Source organism: Bos javanicus, chromosome 2 (genome assembly GCF_032452875.1).
Source record: "Bos javanicus breed banteng chromosome 2, ARS-OSU_banteng_1.0, whole genome shotgun sequence".
In the NCBI taxonomy this organism is placed as follows: Eukaryota; Metazoa; Chordata; class Mammalia; order Artiodactyla; family Bovidae; genus Bos; species Bos javanicus.
The window spans coordinates 71,951,519-71,974,337 of record NC_083869.1 but is presented as its reverse complement, the minus strand read 5'-3'; the positions used below and the strand labels follow the sequence as shown (position 1 = coordinate 71,974,337).

Genomic DNA, 22,819 nt, shown 5'->3' with positions numbered 1-22,819 from the left:
AATGTTTAACAAGCTTTCCCATGTGACTCTGATATATATAAAAGTTTGAGACTCACTAGTTTGTACTAGACTGTATCTTCCAAGTCTACAGAATGGTTCCCAGTAATTGAAAGAAAACCCTATATCCTTTTTCAGTCATGACTAGTTCACACCATATGACCCAGCAACGCCACTTCTGGGTACACATCCAAAGGAAATAAATTCATGATCCCAAATAGGTATCTGCACCCCCATGTTCACTGCAGCATTATGCACAGCAGCCAAGACATGGAAACAACCTAAATGTCCATCAACAGATGAAAGGATACAGAAGATGTAAAATGCACAGACACACACACATAAATATACATACACAATGAAATATTGTTCCACCTTTAAAAAGAAGGAAATCCTGCCATTTTCAACAACACAGACAAAGCTAGAAGGAATTATGCTAAGTGAACTAAGTCAGATAGAGAAAACAAATACTTCATGGTATTACTTAAATGTGGACTCTTAAAAAAAATCCAACTCAGAGAGTAGAATGGTTGCCAGAGACTAGGGGTGGAGAAATAGGGGGAGGCTGGTAAAAGTTATCTGATCCTGAGGACCCAATGTATAGGATGGTGACTAAAGTTAATTACACTGTTTTTTGTACTTGAAATGTGCTGAGAGTAGATCTCAAGCGTTCTCACAAAAAAACAAACAAAAAGAAAACTAACTAAAGTGAGGTGCTGCTGCTGCTGCTAAGTCGCTTCAGTCGTGTCCGACTCTGTGCGACCCCACAGATGGCAGCCCACCAGGCTCCCCGTCCCTGGGATTCTCCAGGCAAGAACACTGGAGTGGGTTGCCATTTCCTTCTCCAATGCATGAAAGTGAAAAGTGAAAGTGAAGTCGCTCAGTTGTGTCCGAAAGTGAGGTGAGGATGTGTTAACTATCAATCTGACTGTAGGAATCATTTCACAATGTATACTTCTATCAATTTATTAAATGGCACATTTTAAATGTATTTAAATTTTGTCAATTATACCTCAATAAGGGGCCAGGAATGTTAGGTCCACACATTAAAGTTTATTGGAAGTGGTCAAACAGGAGACGGCAAGAGTGAACACTGACATTTTAGGAATCAGTGAACTAAAATGGACCTGAATGGGTGAATTTAATTCAGATGACCACTACTTGCCTACTACTGTGGGCAAGAATCCCTTAGAAGAAATGGAGTAGCCTTTATAGTCAACAAGAGTCCGAAATGCAGTACTTGGGTGCAATTTCAAAAATGACAGAATGATCTGTATTCATTTCCAAGGCAAACCATTCAGTATCACAGTAATCCAAGTCTATGCCCCAACCACAAATGCCAAAAAAGCTGAAGTTGATAGGTTCTATGTAGACCTAGAAGACCTTCTAGAACTAACACCAAAAAAAGATGTCCTTTTCATCACAGGGGAATGAAATGCAAAAGTAGGAAGTCAAGAGATACCTGGACTAACAGGCAAGTTTGGCTGTCGAGTACAAAATGAAGCAGGGCAAAGGCTAACAGAGTTTTGCCAAGAGAATGCACTGGTCATAGCAAATGCCCTCTTCTAACAACACAAAAGATGACTTTACAAATGGATATCATCAGATAGTCAATACCAAAATCAGATTGATTATATTCTTTGCAGTCATAGATGGAGAAGCTCTATACAGTCAGCAAAAAATAAGACCAGGAGCCGACTGTGGCTCAGATCATGAACTCCTTATTGCAAAATTCAGACTTATTGAAGAAAGTAGGGAAAACCACTAAACCTAAATCAAATCTCTTATGATGATACAGTGGAAGTGACAAATAGATGCAAGGGACTGTATCTGACAGAGTGCTTGAAGAACTATGGATGGAGGTTTGTTACATGGTACAGGAGGTGGTGATCAAAACCATCCCCAAGAAAAAGAAATGCAAAAAGGCAAAATAATTGTCTGAGGAGACCTAAAAATAGCTGAGAAAAGAAGAGAAGCAAAAGGCAAAGGAGAAAAGGAAATATATATCTATCTGAATGTAGAATTCCAAAGAATAGCAAGGAGAGCTAAGAAAGCCTTCCTCAATGGTCAATGGAAAGAAATACAGGAAAACAATACAATGGGAAAGACTAGAGATATCTTCAAGAAAATTAGAGATAGCAAGGGAACATTTCATGCAAAGATGGGCACAGAAAGACAGAAACACCATGGACATAACAGAAGCAGAAGATATTAAGAAAAGGTGACAAGAATACACAGAACTATACAAAAAAGATCTTAATGATCCAGATAACCATGATGGTGTGATCACTCACCTAGAGCCAGACATCCTGGAGTGCAAAGTCAAGTGGACCTTAGGAAGCATCACTAAAAACAAAGCTAGTGGAGGTGATGGAATTCCAGCTGATCTATTTCAAATCCTAAAAGATGATGCTATGAAAGTGTTGCACTCAACATGCCAGCAAATTTGAAAAACTCAGCAGTGGTCACAGGACTGGAAAAGGTCAGATTTCATTCCAATCCCAAAGAAAGGCAATGCCAAAGAATGTTCACCCTATTGCACAACTGCACTCATTTCACATGCTAGCAAAGTAACGCTGAAAATTTTCCAAGTTAAGTTTCAATAGTATGTGAACCAAGAACTTTCAGATTTCAAGCTGGATTTAGGAAAGGAAGAGGAACCAGAGATCAAATTGCCAACATCCGTTGGATCACAGAAATAGCAAGAGAATTCCAGAAAAAAATCTGGAACATGAAACATTCTGCTTCACTGACTATGCTAAAGCCTTTGACTGTGTAGATCACAACAAACAGTGGAAAACTGTTAAGGAGATGGGAATACAAGACCACTTAACCTGCCTCCTGAGAAATTTGTATGCAGGTCAAGAAGCAACAGTTAGAACCAGACATGAAACAACAGACTGTTTCCAAATTGGGCAACAAGTACAAGAAGGCTGTATATTGTCACCCTGCTTATTTAACTTAACACGCAGAGTATATCCTGTGAAATGCTGGGCTGTATGACTCACAAGCTGGAATCAAGACTGCTGGGAGAAATATTAATAACCTTAGATATGCAGATGACACCACCCTTATGGCAGACAGCGAAGAGGAACTAAAGGGCCTCTTGATGCAAGTCGAAGAGGAGAGTGAAAAAGCTGGCTTAAAATTCAACATTCAGAAAACTAAGATCATGGCATCAGGTCCCATCACTTCTTGGCAAACAGATGGTGAAACAATGGAAACAGTGAAAGACTATTTTCTTATGCTCCAAAATCCTTGCAGACGGTGACTGCAGTCATGAAACTAAAAGACGCATGTTCCTTGGAAGAAAAGCTATGACCAACATAGATAGCATATTAAAACAGAGACATTACTGTACCAACAAAGTTCCATATACTCAAACTATGGTTTTTCTAGTAGTCATGTATGGATGTGAGAGTTGGACCATAAAGAAAGCTGAGCGCTGAAGAATTGATGCTTTGAACTTTGGTATTGGAGAAGACTCTTGAGAGTCCCTTGGATTGCAAGGAGATATAACCAGTCAATCCTAAAGGAAATCAGTCCTGAATATTCATTGGAAGGACTGATGCTGAAGCTGAAGCTCCAATACTTTGGTCACCTGATGAGAAGAACTGACTCATTAGAAAAGACCCTGATGCTGAGAAAGACTGATGGCAGGAGAAGAAGGGATGACAGGATGAGACGGTTGGATGGCATCACCTACGCAATGGACAGGAGTTTGAGCAAGCTCTGGGAGTTGGTGGTGGACAGGGAAGACTGGTGTGCTACAGTCCATGGGGTCGCAAACAACTGGACATGACTGATGAAAGCAGGAAAAATAGCATAGCGTAGCTAGTTCAATCACTCAGTTGTGTCTGACTCTTTGTGACCCTATGGACTGTATACTGCCAGGATCCTCTGTCCAAGAGGATTCCTCCCTTCCTCCTCCAGGGATCTTCCCATCCCAAATATCAAACCCAGGTCTCCCACATTCTAGGAGGATTCTTTACTGTCTGAGCCACCAGGGAAGCCCACAGAGGACAAAAGATGAGATGGCTGGATGGCATCACCGACTCAATGGACATGAGTCTGAGCAAGCTCTGGGAGATGGTGAAGGACAGGAAAGCCTGGCATGCTGTAGTCCATGGGGTTGCAGAGTTGGATATGACTGAGTGACTGAACCACAAGAATGGCTAGTTCAAATGCATTGAAATTTTCTTTTCAGAGAGAATTTCATTGCAGATTTTGTATTATTTGCTCAACATTTATATTTGCATGTCACAGCATCTCAAAGCAACCTGCCACAGACCTAGGCAGATATTTCTCTTCCTGCCTATATTAAAAATCAAGGATTCAATGCACACATCACAAAAGTACCTGTGACTGTTACCATCTTTCTGAAGGCAATTTTGCAAAAGTACCAAAGGCTTTAAAATTATTTCTGAAATTTAACTTAACACTTCTGTCATGCCGAGTGGTTTTTGAAGGATCTTAGCTCCCGGATCAGGGATTGAACATGGGCCCTCAGCAGTGAAAGAACTGAATACTAACCACTGGACCACCAGGGAATTCCTGAACCTAACACTTCTACTTCCTAGGAAAATAATCAAAGATAATGCAGGATATTTATTTATAAGACTGTTTATCACAACACTGATTATGACAGTGAAAATTAGTGAAATGTCTAATAGGAGACTGAGTAAACACAACGTTGACCTATGCATGCCATTTAACTATTAATGATAATGTGTTATTGAAATAAAGAGATTACAACTGGTTAGCTACAGAACAATATTATTGCATTTTTAATTAAAAATATTTATCACATATCAATGGCCGGAAGTACGTATCTTTAAAATGTTAACTGTAGTTATCTCTTAGGACTGGGATAATGGAAGTTTTATAATTTCTTGCTTTTTAAAATCTACATTTTGTGGGGAATTCCCAGGCAGTCCAGTGGTTAGCACTCAGCACTTTCAGCCAGGGCTCAGATTCAATCTTTGACTGGGGAACTAAGATCCTGCAAGTTGCATGGCATGACCAAAAAAACCCAGAAATAAACATAAATAAAATCTGTATTTTGTACAATTACCTTCCATATATATAAAAGAAAGATTACTGAAATACAAGTTCAGTGTAATAGCTATAAAATATTTTCATATAGTTTTATTATAGGATGCAAATTCAACAATATCCAGTTACTATGCTGTTGATATATCTGCCTTGGATGGCCAAAATGTGCAAACAGAAGACCAAAATAATTTAAAAGACACCCTGATTCCTAAACATCCCAAGTTAGACCTGTTCTAACAAGAACAGATGCTCAAACTCTCCTGCAGAGCAGTCCTCACTGTCAGAATCAGCTTAGTTAGGAGTTAATGTCAGGTTAAAGTGGATCCAAAGTCTACTTCAGTTTGTTAACGAGCCAGGGCTCATGTGCCTGCAGCGCAGAAAGCCAAACTGACAGCAGGAGTTTGTAGAAAACTAGGGGTTTATTTGCAGGGCACCAAGAAAGGAGAACACGCAATTCACGTACAAGAGACCAGAACTCCCTAATGGCTTTCTGGCAAAGGTCTTTAAAGATGGTGTGAGGGGATAGGGTCCAGGAAGTGTGATCAGCCTGTGGACGTTCTTCTGATTGGTTGTGCTTAGTTGCTTAGTCATGTCCAACTGTTTGCAACCCTACGGATGATAGCCCACCAGTCTCCTCTGTCTGTGGGATTCTCCAGGCAAGAATACTGGCATGGGTTGCCATGCTCTCCTCCAGGGGATTTTCCCAACCCAGGATCAAACCCAGGTGTCCCACATTGCAGGCGGATTCTTTACCGTCTGAGCCAATGGGGAAGCCCTCTGATTGGTTGGTGATGAGGTAACAGGGTGATGTCTTGAGAACCTCAATCTCCTGGCTCCAGCCAGTCTGGGGACTACCTGCCTGTGGTCATCATGTAGTCATCATCCCCCCCCTGGGTGGGGCGGTCTTAGTTTTTGCAGAACAACTCAAAGACAGGCACAGAGAGTTATCCACATCCCTTCAGAATAAACCAGAGTCCTGTGACACTCTTGTCCTAAACATTAACTGCTAGACTCTGCTCTTTGGAACATGGGGAAGGCCCAGGAGATTACCGCCTTTTTCCTACAAACAGGAAACAGGGATGTGGAGACGCTTTTTGTACATGGGATGGTTCCACAAGTCCTGTTTGGGGTCCAATTCTCCTTTTTATTTGATGCTTCTCAATTCTGAGGGGAAAAGGGGTAAGATTAGGAAGGGAATCAATTTTTAGATAGATTAATCACAAACTCAGCAGGGGAAGTCAGTTTTAGGAGGACTTGGTTTCAAGTTCTGAACCAGAATGCCATTAGATCCAGACTCAAAACCACTCTTGAAACAATCTTGGCTAGAAAACATAGGTAGGCCATTTATACAGTCAAACACATAAGGTAAAGAATTGGTGTAAGCAGTAAAACTCAAAAGAACAACGGTACTTTTTTTAAAACACAGAGAGATCTTATTTCTGAGAGCTCCTTCTTTAAATGCCTCAGAAAAATTGAAATTATTAAATTTTAAAAAATTATATAAGCCTTTTAAGTAAAGTGAAGTTCTTTTTAGCTCTAACTTTGGGAAGATGCAAACAGTTATTTTAAGGTTGGTATGGTTTACTCTTTTTGAGAATTTAATAAAATTTGGACCCACTTTCTTAAAAAATATGTAACTGAATTAAAGCAAGAATAGGAGCTTCCTTGGTGGTCCAGGGATTAAGAATCCACCTTGTCCAATACAGAAGATGTGGGTTCGATCCCTGGTCAGGGAACTAGATTCCACATGCCACAGAGCAACTAAGCCCATGCACCACAACTACTGAACATGAGCACTTTAGAGCTTGTGCTCTGAAACCAGAAAGAAGCCCCTCACTCACTGCAACTAAGACCCAGTGCAGCCAAAATAAATAAAAGAAAAAAGAATATGTGTTCAGTGGCATAGAGTTTAAGACACAACTTATAATTATTCTTGGGTAGATCTGAGATCTGCAAGAATCCTGCTTTAGAAGAATAAATACAATTTACCTTGAATTTTTACTAAATATACACAAAGGTTTTAACCACTTTATAAACTGTTTCTTCCCCTTAAACTGCTGAATGTATTTACATGAATCCAGAAGAGTCCCTGAGATAATGACAAAGGGGATGTGAATTTTTAGGGCTGGCCTACTACATAAACTAATAAACTCTAAGATACCAGCAGTTAAATAGCCTGATATCCAGACTTAAAAATTATTTTTTAAAACACCTGCACCAATATTAGTATAATATTAGAAACTATTGTTTCAGGCTTTCCAGTTGGCACTAGTGGTAAAGAACCTGCCTGCCAATGCAGGGGACACAAGAGATGTGGGTTCAATCCCTGGGTCAATAAGATCCCCTGGAGGAGGGCATGGCAACCCACTCCAGTATTCTCATCTGGAGAATGCCATGGACAGAGAAGCCTGGTGGGCTACAGTCTTTAGGGTCCCAAAGAGTCGGACACAACCAAAGAGACTTCAGTTCAGTTCAGTCACTCATTCGTGTCCAACTCTTTGCAACCCCATAAATCGAAGCACGCCAGGCCTCCCTGTCCATCATCAACCCCGGAGTTCACTCAGACTCACATCCATAGAGTCAGTGATGCCATCCAGCCATCTCATCCTCTGTTGTCCCCTTCTCCTCCCGCTCCCAATTCCTCCCAGCATGAGTCTTTTCCAATGAGTCAACTCTTTGCATGATGTGGCCAAAGTACTGGAGTTTCAGCTTTAGCATCATTCCTTCCAAAGAAATCCCAGGGCTGATCTCCTTCAGAATGGACTGGTTGGATCTCCTTGCAGTCCAAGGGACTCTCAAGAGTCTTCTCCAACACCACAGTTCAAAAGCATCAATTCTTTGGCGCTCAGCCTTCATCACAGTCCAACTCTCACATCCATACATGACCACAGGAAAAACCATAGCCCTGACAAGACGGACCTTTGTTGGCAAAGTAATGTCTCTGCTTTTGAATATGCTATCTAGGTTGGTCATAACTTTCCTTCCAAGGAGTAAGCGTCTTTTAATTTCATGGCTGCAGTCACCATCTGCATAGATTTTGGAGCCCCCAAAAATAAAGTCTGACACTGTTTCCACTGTTTCCCCATCTATTTCCCATGAAATGACTGATGGGACCGGATGCCATGATCTTAGTTTTCTGAATGCTGAGCTTTAAGCCAACTTTTTCACTCTCCTCTTTCACTTTCATCAAGAGACTTTTTTAGTTCCTCTTCACTTTCTGCCATAAGGGTCGTGTCATCTGCATATCTGAGCTTATTGATATTTCTCCCGGCAATCTTGATTCCAGCTTGTGCTTCCTCCAGCCCAGCGTTTCTCATGATGTACTGTGCATATAAGTTAAATAAGCAGGGTGACAATATACAGCCTTGACGTACTCCTTTTCCTATTTGGAACCAGTCTGTTGTTCCATGTCCAGTTCTAACTGTTGCTTCCTGACCTGCATATAGATTTCTCAAGAGGCAGGTCAGGTGGTCTGGTATTCCCATCTCTTTCAGAATTTCCCACAGTTTATTGTGATCCACACAGTCAAAGGCTTTGGCATAGTCAATAAAGCAGAAATAGATGTTTTTCTGGAACTCTCTTGCCTTTTCCATGATCCAGCAGATGTTGGCAATTTGATCTCTGGTTCCACTTAGCAAGCAACTATTGTTCCAGCTGAAAAAGTCATGGCAGTGAGGGTAGCAGAATGTATCATCCCCAAATATGTCACCTTGTGGCATGTTATTTTGAGCTGAAGGCAACTGAGAAGCACAAGATATAAGAAAAGCTTTGTCCTTCTCCTATCTATCTAAAAGCAGCACAGAAATTTACAAAGGAGTCCCTCCTTCCTTTATACTAGGAAAGACCAACATTCATCCCTGCAAACAACTCAAACTCTTATCGTTGAATAGCAAGGACTCAAAGCTGCATAAGAAGCCTTACTTCTGTTTACCCTGCTTTTCCTTGAACCCTCCCCTACACTTTTCTTTCGTTTGACTTTAGCTGAAGATGGTATTTAGCTGGAATTCTAAGCCTGAGAGTTACTCATTCTCCCCTGGTATCTCCCATCTGTACAGGAGGTACACATAACAGTAAACTTCTATTTTTCTCTTGTTAATCTTTCTTTTGTTACAGAGGTCTCAGCCAACAACTCAGAGGAGTAGAGGGAAAAATTATTTTTCCCCCTACAGCAATTACTGTTAGAGAGTATTAGCCTTTGTGTTTGTAAAAGTTATCATTTCTACTTACATAATATGCAATAGCTCACTGATCCCTGGAGAAGTGTGGCCTTTGTGTGGCTAACATCTGAAGACTGACTCAATTTCCCAAAGGGGGGTCAGACCAACTGCCACACTTTTGTGTCCAAATTGAGGGTAGAGGGAAAGAAAGTTAACTACTTATAGAACCAAACTGAAACATTTGGAGTCACTTATTTCAGGGACAGAATGAAGACAGCCAATGTAGGCACACAGAGGACACTTAACCTAACCTCATGGGGATGTACAACTCTTCCCAAAGGTTGGCACAGGACACCAGCCAAGCCCCCATGCAAGTCTGTTCATGGCAGCTCTATGCTTCCTTGTTCCCCTGACTCAGCTGCTCTGATCTAAGTAAGAAAGAAGACCACCCGGCAACTAATCAGCCAACAACAACAAATAACTCCTGTATTTATCCCATGAAAAACACTTAAATTTGTCAGCAACTCAGAACTTACTACGTTCACAGTCTTGAGTTCTAAGGTTCGTGGGTCAAAATCCAGGTAATAAATGCATCTTTCTCCTTTGTTTTCTTCAGAGTGCAGATTTTTATTTTTGATATACTTTTTGGTTATACCTTCTTAAGGTTTGGGTACAAAAAAAAAAGATTAAAAGTGACAAAGATTATTCCAAGTCACATGTGGCAGCAATCTGCTGTAGTATTACATTCCCAACAAAAAGAGAAAGACAACCTACAGGTCACAACTGGCCCGCCATCTGTTTTAGTAAGTAAACTCTACTGGAACACGGCTACGCCCAGGCCCACATGGCTATGGCCATGGTCATGCCATGGTGGCACAGTTGAGTACAATGACAGAGACTGTATGGCTACTATGACTGAAATATTTACTGACCTTTAATGAAAGAGGCTGCCAACTTGTGGTCAAGAGAACATAGTCATCACGCCTTTCTTTTAAACCTTTACACTAAAAAGACAAGCTGCTAAAGGTCATGCCTTAATCACGTCCCCATCCTCACTAACAAATGCAGCTTATATTTTGTTACTTTAAGCATTTTAAAAATTTTCTGATCAAGGACCAAGAAAAAAAATTATTCTTCAAATTTGAAGATAAAGAAAATTCTGGAATTGTCTCAAGTAATTAAGAGGAGGAAGGTAACTGAAAAGTCTTCAAGTCTTGACACAGCATAAGCCCTAAAGGACTCCAAAGACACAGATCAGGCAGACACTGTGAACACATTCCCCATACCAGGAGGCACCCAGAAAGGGAAAGAATCCCAACAATGAACCCAAGATTCAGGGTGTCCCAAGGTGGCAAGAATGCTCCAACCTCCAAGTACATCCAACCTCCAAAATATCCAAAGGCTGACCTCAGTCTTAGCCTGAGGAACTTCCCACATTAGGGAATCTGCTGCTTTCTTAGCTATCTGTTCAATTCCCAGGTGTGTTAGGATGTGTTTTCTTACACTGAGGTGAAATCTGCCTAATTTCATCACTCACTGACCTTAGCTCTTCTCCAAGACTGTTAAAAAACCAGTTATCAATACTTTACTTCCTGTTATATCATAGCTCCTCAGATAACTGAAGTGTTCTTTCCTGAGACTGCTGAGCCTCATTACAACTGTGCTTCAAGATTCTTCACTGTACTCCTCTTCTCAAACCACTTTAGTTTTCCGAAATCATGTTTATCTCTCTTCCTTTTTAATACTATGGTTGGAGCTCCCCTTTTAAGCCCTTTCAGTTAATACAACGGATATGTTTCAGCAGTTACACTTCATACTGTTTACAAACTTTTTTTACACATACCTATTACATTCTACCTCTTGATCCTAACCCCTACATTTGTGTCAGACTTGTCATGATATACAGTCTTAAATCCAACCCATGATTCCAGCCTTTCAAAGTATTCATAGATCCTGATTTTGCCTTTCACACTGTACTTTCCACTTACTGCCATCTGAAAATTCCATTAACCTAAGAGCTTCTCAGTTACCCAATTTTTAGAGCTAAACATCCAACATCTGACACTTTGCTTTAGAGTATATTTTATTTACAATAGGCTTTTCATCCTAAAATTACTATACTTAGTAAAGCTGATATTAAGATTAATTTGCATTCCTTAAGCAAACATTAACAGTTAGTGGCAGAGGTAGAGAAATCAGAGTGGATTAAAAGTGTGTCATATAAATAAAACATGAATCAAGGGAACTTCCATGCTGGTCCAGGGGCTAAGACTCCTTACTCCCAATACAGAGGGCCCTGGTTCAATCCCTGGTCAGGGAAAAAGATCCCACAAGCTGTAACTAAAAGATCCCATGTGCTGCAACTAAGATCCAGCACCATGAGATATAAGAAAACACATGAATCAACTTGAGACTGCTGCTGTATCGGTAAACAAAGGATGCTGCAGCCATCAAGCCAGTACATTTCAGCCACTGGACAGTGAGCCCTAAAGGAACTCAGGATGGAGACAACCAACCAGCCCACTGTGAAGCCCACGTAGTAGTCAGCCTCTGCAGCCACCCTGGTGGTGCTTCTGAGAACACTCACGATGCTAGCCCCAGACAGCTGAAGTGCGTATCACAGGAATGACTGCAGTGAGCCCAGACTCTCACCTCTTCCTATACACAGTAAACCAAGGGCTTCCCTGGCCTGCAATGCAGGAGATCCAGGTTTGATCCCTGGGTTGGGAAGATTCCCCTGGAGAAGGGAATGTAACCCACTCCAATATTCTTGCCTTGAGAATTCCATGGACAGAGAAGCCTGGCAGGCTACAGTCTATAGGGTCAATGGATTGGTTCAAAACTGGGAAAGGAGTACATCAAGGCTGTGTATAGTAACCCTGTTTATTTAACTTATATGCAGAGTACATCATGCGAAATGCTGGGATGTATGACTCACAAGCTGGAATTAAGATTGCCTGGATCATATCAACAACCTCAGATATGCAGATGATACCACTCTAATGGCAGAAAGCAAAGAGAAACTAAAGAGCCTCTTGATGAAAGTGAAAGAGAAGAGTGAAAAACCTGGCTTAAAATTCAACATTGAAAAAACGAAGATCATGGCATCCAGTACTATCACTTCATGCCAAATAGATGGGGAAAAGTGTAAGGAGTGACAAATTTTATTTTCTTGAGCTCCAAAATCACTATGGATGTTAACTGCAGCCACAAAATTAAAAGACACTTGCTCCCTAGAAGAAAAGCTCTGACAAGCCTAGACAGCATATTAAAAAGCAGAGACATCACTTTGCCAACAAAGGTGTGTACAGACAAAGCTGGGGTTTTTACAATAGTCATGTATGGATCTAAGAGTTGGACCCTAAAGAAGGCTGAGTGCTGAAGAACTGATGCTTTCAAATTGAGTGATGGAGAAGACTCTTGACAGTCCCTTGGACTGCAAGGAGATTAAACCAGTTAATCCTAAAGGAAATCAACCCTGAATACTATTGGAAGGACTGATGAAGATGAAGCTCCAATACTTTGGCCATGTGATGTGAAGAGCTGAGTCACTAAAGAAGATCCTGAGGGCAAGAGGAGAAGCGGGCGACAGAGGATGAGATGGTTGGATGGCATCACCAACTCAATGGACATTAGTTTGAGTAAACTCCAGGAGGCACTGAAGAACAAGGAAGACTGGTGTGCTGCAATTCATGGGGTGACAAAGAGTTAGACATGACTTAAGAGACTGAACATCAATACATAGAAAAGTACTAAATTCCTTAATGTGAGATAGCTGGTTTTCTTTTATTAACACTAATCTTTTGATGATTATGACCAGGTCTTTGTTGCAAAAACTCCTATGAATCCGGGCTCCTCCTCCCCTCTTTGAAGCAGTCTCTCAGGGTTATTTGAGATATTGTCTCCCAAGCTTGAAGTCCTAAGAATGTCTGTCAGATAACACATAACTCTCAACTTTTAGGTTGTGCTTTTTTTTTTTTTTTTCCAGTCGACAAACCTGTACACAGCACTAGTTGAAGAGCTGAGGTAGGGTAGTCTGACATCTCTTATTTGTCAGTATAGCAATGAATTCTTTCTTATTATTTCTGCCTGACATAGAGTAAGCCCTCACCAAATATTAGCTATTATCTTCCTAGCTATGTGAGCCCCAAAAACTTCTTCATGGCACACCATCCTTCACCTAACCCTCTCTCATATTCCCTTTCCTGTCTTGAACCCACACTTATACTTACTCTTCCAAGGTTTCATAACTAATCTAATAGATCCTCTGGTAAATATGCAGTGAATATTGCCAAAAAACAAGCAGCCGCTCAATGAATTTCCTGGGCAACAATTACCCTTCAACTCCCTGTCAGGATTTACTGGGCCTTAATCTTCTTCAGGATCACTCCAGGCCTCCACTAAATTTTTATCAAACTGTCAACCACCTAAGCTTTCATTGAAAGCTTTCAGTTAACCCTCTGACTTTGACCCTGCATTCCCCTACCTTGCAAAGACAGTAGAAAAACTGACAATGTGAAGGAAAGAGACCATATAATTGAGAATTACTGAGGGGTCAAAAACGGAAAGGCTTTCTGAAATTGAATCAGCTTCTAAAAGACATTTCAATGAAAAATGTAATAGGATGGGAAAAAAAAGAGACACATTATAAAGGACATAGTTATACAATGACTATGAAGGAAAGAAGAAAGTCACTCTGTGCTCCATACTGGTCTCTGAAGAAGTCCAGCTAGTTATCCAAGGATGAAAGAGAACTGCAAGTCAGATGTTCCTTTTTCCTCTTTAAAATCAAGCCAAAACAAAATTCATTCAGCAGGTCTTTGTTATCTATTGCCTAGATATAGGAAAAAAATAAAACGCTGTCTCCAGATTATTACCTAAAATTCACTCTTCCATTATTGGGGACAATTATTTTTATCCTATTCCCACTATAGTTACTGCTATAAGTTATTTAATGTAGAAATAATAAAAAAATTTAATTACAAATAGTTAACTGAGGTTTAATTGGTTTAACTGGTATGTCACCCCACAACATGCCTAAAGATTCCAAGAGGACAGGATGGTGAATGGTATGAGGGATGATGCTTTAGCATCTCATCCTCAGTTATTACAGAGCAGTTCCCTTCCAAACAAATCTGTTTACAATTTAAAAGGCTTTCAATTAATTTTTTCAACTAAATCAAGACTCACTGAACATAATTAGAGAAGGGATGGGCTGAATCTAAAGAAAAAACATGAGATGACCTTATAATTCTTAACATTGCTGTCCAAGTTTTCTCCTGCTACTGCTAAGTCACTTCAGTCGTGTCCGACTCTGTGCGACCCCATAGACGGCAGCCCACCAGGCTCCCCCATTCCTGGGATTCTCCAGGCAAGAACACTGGAGTGGGTTGCCATTTCCTTCTCCAATGTGTGAAAGTGAAAAGTGAAAGGGAAGTCGCTCAGTCGTGCCCGACTCCTAGCGACCCCATGGACTGCAGCCCACCAGGCTCCTCTGCCCATGGGATTTTCCAGGCAAGAGTATGGGAGTGGGGTGCCATTGCCTTCATAGTGAAAGTGAAAGTGAAGTCGCTCAGCCGTGTCCGATTCTTTGCGATTCCATGGATTGCAGCCCACCAAGCTCCTCCATCCATGGACTTTTCCAGGCAAGAATACTGGAGTGGGTTGCCATTTCCTTCTCCAAAGTTTCCTCCTAAATATCTACAAATTTCACCTTTTAAAATTATATAACAAGTTTTAAGACTTCAGCACAGATAGATTTCCCAGTGAAAGAAAAGAAAAAGTATTAGCTTTGGATGGAAAACATTTCTGGGAAGTCTGGGGCTGTACGACAGGCATGCAAAGGAGATCTCTGAATACCTGGTTGTTAATATTAACATCCACGTTAGGGTGAGGAGCTGGCACAGGACTGTTTTCCATTTCAAGGTGTTTGAGCTTCTCTGAGGCATCTATGAATGCTGGAGGAAAACAAAAAAGGAAAATAGCCACTTAGTCTGCCATGCTGTCACAGCTTGTAAGTGTACAGACTCAGGCTTTCTTCACTGCCTCCCCTCAATACCAGTTACCATCAATAAAAGGTAATAATCCGTATCACCTTGGACCAGACATTCCTTCTATAACCAGGAAACTCACCATTGATTTGAGTAAGAGTTAACCTAAACAGGAACATTTCCTGTATCTGCTCTGCTCCTAAAATGCCACTCGATGTAGACTCTCCATGGCACGAGGGGTTAAGCTAGCTCACCAGCTAAAAGACTCAAAGAAAAGGCACAGAGCACCTGTGACACCACCCTTCCTTCCTAAGTACAACCCAAGCTCCTCCTGCAAAACCTTAGCACCTAGCTGTTTCTTCTCCTTGTTTCCTGACTGTATGGGGCCTAAAACTAAACTGATGAAGAACACACATTTATTAACTCACTGACTCAACCTATCACATACTGGTGACACCAGTCAGGTGTGATGCAGGACAAGCATCTTATCTTCACTACCTGCAACCAGGCTGTACAATACAAGTAAAATCCTCCAACCACTGAAAAGATGATACATTAAATACAATGAATTCTATTTCAACTAACAACTGTTAGGTGTTCTTATTGTGCAGGAATCAATTTGGTAGGAATTTGAATTTATACATTGTCCAAATAACCAAAAAAGCTACTGAATGCTAAATAATTTCTAAGCAATCAAGGAGAAGAAAGGAGGGAAAACTATGAAGTCATTTCCTCTCAGTCAGAGAGATCTTCTAAAGTGTTCATCAATTAACTCTGTAAATCTGGCCCTTGGCTACACATTAGAATCAGGTTGGGAACTTTTAAGATACACTGATCCCCAGAGCTGACCCTAGAATAACAATATCAGATTTCTGAAGGCAGTTTTATGGCACTAGGAGTTTTTTTTTTTTTTAATTTATTTTAATTGAAGGCTAATTATTTCACAATACTGTAGTGTTTTTTGCCATACATTGACATGAATCAGCCATGGGTGTGTACATGTGTCCCCCACCCTGAACCCCTCCTTACATTTCCCTCCCCATCCCATCCCTCAGGGTTGTCCCAGTGCACCAGCTTTGAGTGGCACTTGTAGTTTTTAAAACCCTCTAGGTGATTTTAATGTACAATCAAAACAGAATCACTAATTCAACATTAATCACAAAGTCTTCCATATTCATTTTCTTACTTAATTGCCACCTCTTGCTTTTCTTATGCTTCAAATGATTTGACACTAAATTTTAACATGATGATGCTGGGACCACAACACTTCAGCTTATGCTGTTAAATTAATACTGCTGGCTTGTGCTGGTGAGGGAGAACTGGTTAAAATAAAGCTTATTCTACTATTTCTGTTTGGCTGAGAAATATCCTGAGACTGTAGGCTAAATGCTTTTCTTTCTTATGTTACTATTTATTAACTATTTACCTAAGTCAATCAGGGTTTTGACATCATCACCAAAAGAAAATATAGAATAAATTGGACACCAAGATTCATATCTTGGTATAAGACCTTAATTCTTAATATCAAAATGCTCTAGCTTCATTGATTGACACTGAGCAAATGTTCTGAGTCTCAACTGGATAAGTCTTACTAATGAAACCCCTACATGATTCAAGAATTTCTTCTGTCATAACTTCCAACAGTATTTAAGCGCTGCCTGAATAGTTTCTGTAATGGAGCCCACTCACTGTAAGATATCTATGTCTGATATATGGCAAGAACAGTTTAAAAGATTCTTCCCTAAACTCATTTCAATTTGGCTTTGCTATATTTTCAAACTGCTGATTGAAGATTCAGTAAGAAAGTGACATAAATTCCCTGATATAAAAGGCTTCTGAGTATTTGAAACTATTAAGTCTCATTTGGTCTTGTCCTTTCTAAGCATCCTTAGTTTGTTCTACCAAATTCCTCAAAATCAATATAATCTCCTAGAAAGTATGTATTAAATAAACGTTGATTGTTCATACAACACTACTGCAGTGCTGAAAGAATTTTAAACACTTTTCAAATCCAGATAACTGTTGTTGTTATTCAGTTGCTTTGTGGTGTCCAACTCTTTGCAACCCCATGGACTGCAGCACACTAGGCTTCCCTGTCCTTCACCATCTTCTGGAGCTTGCTCAAACTCATGTTCATTGACTCAGTGTTGCCATCGAACCATCTCATCCTCTATTGTCCCCTTCTCCTCCCGCCTTCAATCTTTCCCAGCATGAGAGTCTTTTCTAATGAGTTGACTCTTTGCATCAGGTGGCCAAAGTGTTGGAGCTTCAACTTCAGCATCAGTCCTTCCAATGAATGGTCAGGATTGATTTCCTTTAGGATTGACTGATTTGATCTACCTACAGTCCTAGGGACTCTCAAGAGTCTTCTCCAACACCACAGCTCAAAAGCATCAATTTTCTGGTGTTCAGTCTTCTTTACGGTCCAACTCTTGCATCTATACATGACTACTGGAAAATTCATAGCTTTGACTAGACAGACCTTTGTCGGCAAAGTAATGTCTCAGTTTTTTAATATGCTATCTCAGTTTGTCACAGATTTTCTTCCAAATTAATTAATTAAATTAAAATTTTAATTTAAGCATCTTTTAATACATACAATGGACAGACATAAAATGAAAATAGAATCAATGTTGCCATTCTATAAAGGAGACTTTTTATTTTAATCCCGAAAATACTTCACATTAAGCTAGTCTTGCTTCTGGCTGGATCTAAACACTGATGGCCTCTATCTGTTACATATCACATCTTTCTAGTGACAAAGAGTGACTATTTCTAACAAGAGACAGAGTCCAGAGCAAGGCTGTGAAAACTGGAAAATAACCAAAAACAATTGCTGCAAAAAAAGTACATGAGAAATATTGGCATTCGTTGGAGATACTGTGGGTTCAGCTCTGGATCACCACAGTGAAGTGAGTCATGTGAATTGCCTGGTTTCCCAGTGCATGTAAGTTATGTTTGTACTATATTGTAGTCTACTTATTAAACATGCAATAGCATTATGTTTAAAAAAATAATGTGCATACTTTAGTTAAAAAATACTTTATTGCTAAAAAATGCTACCCATTACCTGACAATATACGGTTGCCACAAACTGTCATTTTGCAAAAAAGCACAATATTTGCAAAGTAAAATAAAACAAGGTGCTCTGAGTAACAGAGATGTTTTCTTAACCCGATAACTCTTACTTTTAAAAAATCAAATTAGAACATCATTCTGAAATTATGAATAAATCAAAGCTAATTTATGTTTGACACCACCCTTATGGCAGAAAGTGAGGAGGAACTAAAAAGTCTCTTGATGAAAGTAAAAGTGGAGAGTGAAAAAGTTGGCTTAAAGCTGAACATTCAGAAAACTAAGATCATGGCATCTGGTCCCATCACTTCATGGGAAATAGATGGGGAAACAGTGGAAACAGTGTCAGACTTTATTTTTGGGGGCTCCAAAATCTATGCAGATGGTGACTGCAGCCATGAAATTAAAAGACGCTTACTCCTTGGAAGGAAAGTTATGACCAACCTAGGCAGCATATTCAAAAGCAGAGACATTACTTTGCCAACAAAGGTCCGTCTAGTCAAGGCTATGGTTTTTTTCCAGTGGTCATGTATGGATGTGAGAGTTGGACTGTAAAGAAAGCTGAGCGCCAAAGAACTGATGTTTTTGAACTATGGTATTGGAGAAGACTCTTGAGAGTCCCTTGGACTGCAAGGAGATCCAACCAGTCCATTCTAAAGGAGATCAGTCCTGGGTGTTCTTTGGAAGGAATGATGCTAAAGCTGAAACTCCAGTACTTTGGCCACCTCATGCGAAGAGTTGACTCACTGGAAAAGATTCTGATGCTGGGAGGGATTGGGGGCAGGAGGAGAAGGGGACGACACAGGATGAGATGGCTGGATGGCATCACCGACTCGATGGACGTGAGTTTGAGTGAACTCCGGGAGTTGGTGATGGACAGGGAGGCCTGGCGTGCTGCAATTCATGGGGTCACAAAGAGTTGGACATGATTGAGCAACTGAACTGAACTGAACTGAATTTATGTTTCCCAGACCTCAGACTCAGAAAAACAATTTAAATATGGTAGCTGTCAATAAAAACATAATATATAACATGCCAAAACATTTAACAGTGCATTTGTAGTAGTTACTTCAGGAACAAAAGAACAGATTTTTTAAACCAACTGAAAGTGAAAGTCAAGCTGCTGAGTCGTGTCCAACTCTTTTGTGACCCCGTGGACTGTAGCCCACCAGGCTCCTCCATCCATGGGATTCTCCAGGCAAGAATACTGGAGTGGGTTGCCATTTCCTTCTCCAGGGGATCTTCCTGACCCAGGGATAGAACCCAGGTCTCCCGCATTGCTGGCAGATGCTTTAACCTCTGAGCCACCAGGAAAGCCCACTACCAGCAGTAATTCAGCATGTTCTATGAACCAGAAGCACTGTGAAATTTTTCATCACATCTTTCTAAATTACTAAATCCTATTGCTGTATTTTACACTCTTCAGAGAGAACAGCATACTCACTGGCAATTTTCTATAAGTTGTTTAAAAGACGGTGCTTAATTTTAGAAAAAGAAATCAAAATTGCCAAGAGCCATGTAAACATAAGCTGCTTTTAAATGATCACACTTACACTGAAATTCAACAGAAAGCTTTTGTTTAAAGACAGTTATGTTTAATATCAAACCAAACTCACAAATAGATAGAAATATGTGCAATTTCTTATTTCCTTTTAACCTTTTAAAAAGTTAAGGAGAGCAGCATTCTTTCTTGATTATTTATTTTTGTGGGTCTGGGCAACAACAGCTCTCATTAATAACAAAATATTTCCTATGCACTAAAGGAATGTCCAAACATTTGTTCAATCCTGTGCCCTAGATAATCTCTAAGGAAACATTTTTCTCTTGATTTTCACTCAAGAAACAAAAAGAAAATTTGAAAATTAAAAAATGTTTAATGACTTATAAATGACACAAATGTTTAATGGTATCAGTTATGTGATCTTAAACATTTCAATGGACGCTTAAGCCAAAAAGGCAAGAAGGCATAACACTAAATTATGTTTAATATTTAAATTATGTTTAATGTTTAAATTAAATTGTTTTATGTTTAAATTATGTTTAATGTCTATTCTACATTAAAATTTCAAATTCAACTGCTGCTGCATAAAATACTCTTGAAGTGACTGACAAACAGCTCATTTCAAAAGACATAGACTACTGTCACTGATATCACACAGAACATTTACTCACTCCTGCACTCACCTTCAGGTCCCTCTAACCCAGCCTGCCTGGTGGCTGTGCTCACTTCACCTGGGGCTTGGGAGGTGTCCATGGTGTCAGGTGCCCCAGCTACCTCATTAATGGTTGTTTCCAGTAAGTCTGGACTATCTAGCAAATCAAGCTTCAGAGGCAAGCTGTAAAGGTAACAGAAAATATACTTAGATCAAGACATTTATCATGAAAAGAATTTAAAACACTAATAAAAATCTGTTGGAAAAAAAGTCATTTAAGGAAAAAAAAAATCATGTAAGAGTTCATATGCCAAGTGGTTTATTCATCTGTCAAAACCTTTGGGCAGATTCTCTTCCTTCCAAATTGGAGAAGAAGGGGCTGAATTTAGCTTCCCAACTGAAATAACCTAAGGGGAAAATAAACAATTCTCAAGATATTAGACATCAGACAACAAAAAGGCAGAAATTCTGAGATTCAGAAAACAATGAGGAGTCCTTGTTTTAAGAGAATCTCCATGTTATAATACAGAGATTACAGTGAGGTGGGGCACAGAGACGTCCTGTGGCTGACAGTCCAGGGAGACCAGGACAGCTGAAGTTCACTGGACAGGGTACCAGGCAGGAGAGAATCCTGGAGGTCTGCAGAAGGCTCCCCTCAAGATGCAGTAGGGTACTGATCAGGGAACATGTGGAAGGAAACTCCTGAGACTGGGAAAAGAACCATCCAAAAAGATTTCCTCCTTCTGTGTGGCTTCGGAAAGAATTAGTGGCACTCATGCTGGGCCACAGTGTCCTTCTTTACACACTATAAAAACACATAACAAGGGTACTGAGTATGAAAAAGATCCTGCCTCAGGAGTAGAGAATAATTTATCCAGACAGCCTTGTGACAAATCCACTTAACACATCATAAAAGAAAGAGCTGAAAGGATCAAAGTGTTTCCAAGTAAGTTTCAACTAAGTCGCTTCAGTTGTGTCCGACTCTGTGCGATCCCATAGATGGCAGTCCACCACGCTCTGCCATCCCTGGGATTCTCCAGGCAAGAACACTGGAGTGGGTTGCCATTTCCTTCTCCAATGCACGAAAGTGAAAAGTGAAAGTGAAGACGCTCAGTCGTATCTGACTCCTAGCGACCCCATGGACTGCAGCCCACCAGGCTCCTCCATCCATGGGATTCTCCAGGCAAGAGCACTGGAGTGGGTTGCCATTGCCTTCTCCTAGCCTCCTCTGCTGCTGCTGCTGCTAAGTCGCTTCAGTGGTGTCCAACTCTGTGTGACCCCATAGACAGCAGCCCACCAGGCTTTCCCGTCCCTGGGATTCTCCAGGCAAGAACACTGAATGGCATAATAATCAGCAAGAAAAGGAGTCATGTACTGAAACACGCTATGACCCTTGAAAATACAACGTTAAGGGAAAAAAGTCAGACACAAAATACCACATATCATATGAGGCCATTTATATGAAATGTCTAGAAAAAACAAGTTCACAAACACAGAAAGTAGATTAGTGGTTGTCAGAAGCTAGAGAGGAATGGAGATTAACTGCTGTGGTTTAAGGTCTGAAATTAGGATTCCATAAAAAGGCTGTCTTGATGTCCCTGAGCCTCATGGGCCCCCAAGGCCCAACCATGAGCTTCCCAACTCTCATCAGATAGATATGCCCTCCCAGTGAAAAAGGTTCCAAAACTGTACCAGCTGCATCCTACCAGATTCTTAATCAGTAAGTTTCATTTCTCTGCCAGCCTGTGAAATTATTCAGACAAGCCAATCATATCCCCTGGTGGGAAACAAGGGGTTAACTCATTCTCACATTCCTATAAAGCCTGCCTCCCAAAAAAGCCCATGTTTGTTCACTTTGCTCCCAAGAGAGACATGATGCATCCCCATTGTTGTGAGGTTTTGTCCTCCTTAGAGCCATGAGTATATATGTTTAGTAAACTGCTGTCAGGGCTGGGCATTGTATGTTGGGCCATTTAACAGTATTTAGGGTAGAGGATCCCTCCCTTACCAAAAGGGTGAGTGAGTGTGGAGAAGAACAACTGATAGTGGATATGGGGTTTCTTTTTTGTTGGTTAGTCAACAAGTTGTGTTCGACTCTTTTGCAACCCTGTGGACTGTAGGCTGCCAGGTTCCTCTATCCATAGGATTTCCCAGGCAAGAATACTAAGTGGGTTTTTTTTGGGTTTTTTTAGTGAGGGGCAAAATATTCTAAAGTAAAACTGTAATAAAGGTTGCGCAATTCTATGAAAGTGCTAAAAACACTGAATTGTTGGCTGTGAATGGGTAAACAGTATGAATTAAATCTTAAAAAAGAAGACAGACAATAGGAATTCATGACCAAAAGACCAGCACTAAAAAAATATTAAAGGGAAACATACAGGCAGAAGTAAAA

At 40.3% G+C, this 22,819-nt stretch overlaps 1 protein-coding gene across 3 annotated transcripts in view; it reads right to left on the bottom strand.

Annotated features, from left to right (window-relative positions):
- The window catches only part of EPB41L5 (erythrocyte membrane protein band 4.1 like 5), a 166,386-nt gene that overhangs the window by 30,286 nt on the left and 113,281 nt on the right, over window positions 1–22,819 (bottom strand). For all 3 annotated transcript variants that reach the window (XM_061439882.1, XM_061439885.1, XM_061439887.1), the window contains 2 exons: window positions 20,459–20,610; window positions 15,069–15,166 (listed from right to left, as the gene is read on the bottom strand). In XM_061439882.1, coding sequence (XP_061295866.1) covers window positions 15,069–15,166; window positions 20,459–20,610 — 250 coding nt within the window. The remainder of the gene's footprint in view (window positions 1–15,068; window positions 15,167–20,458; window positions 20,611–22,819) is intronic.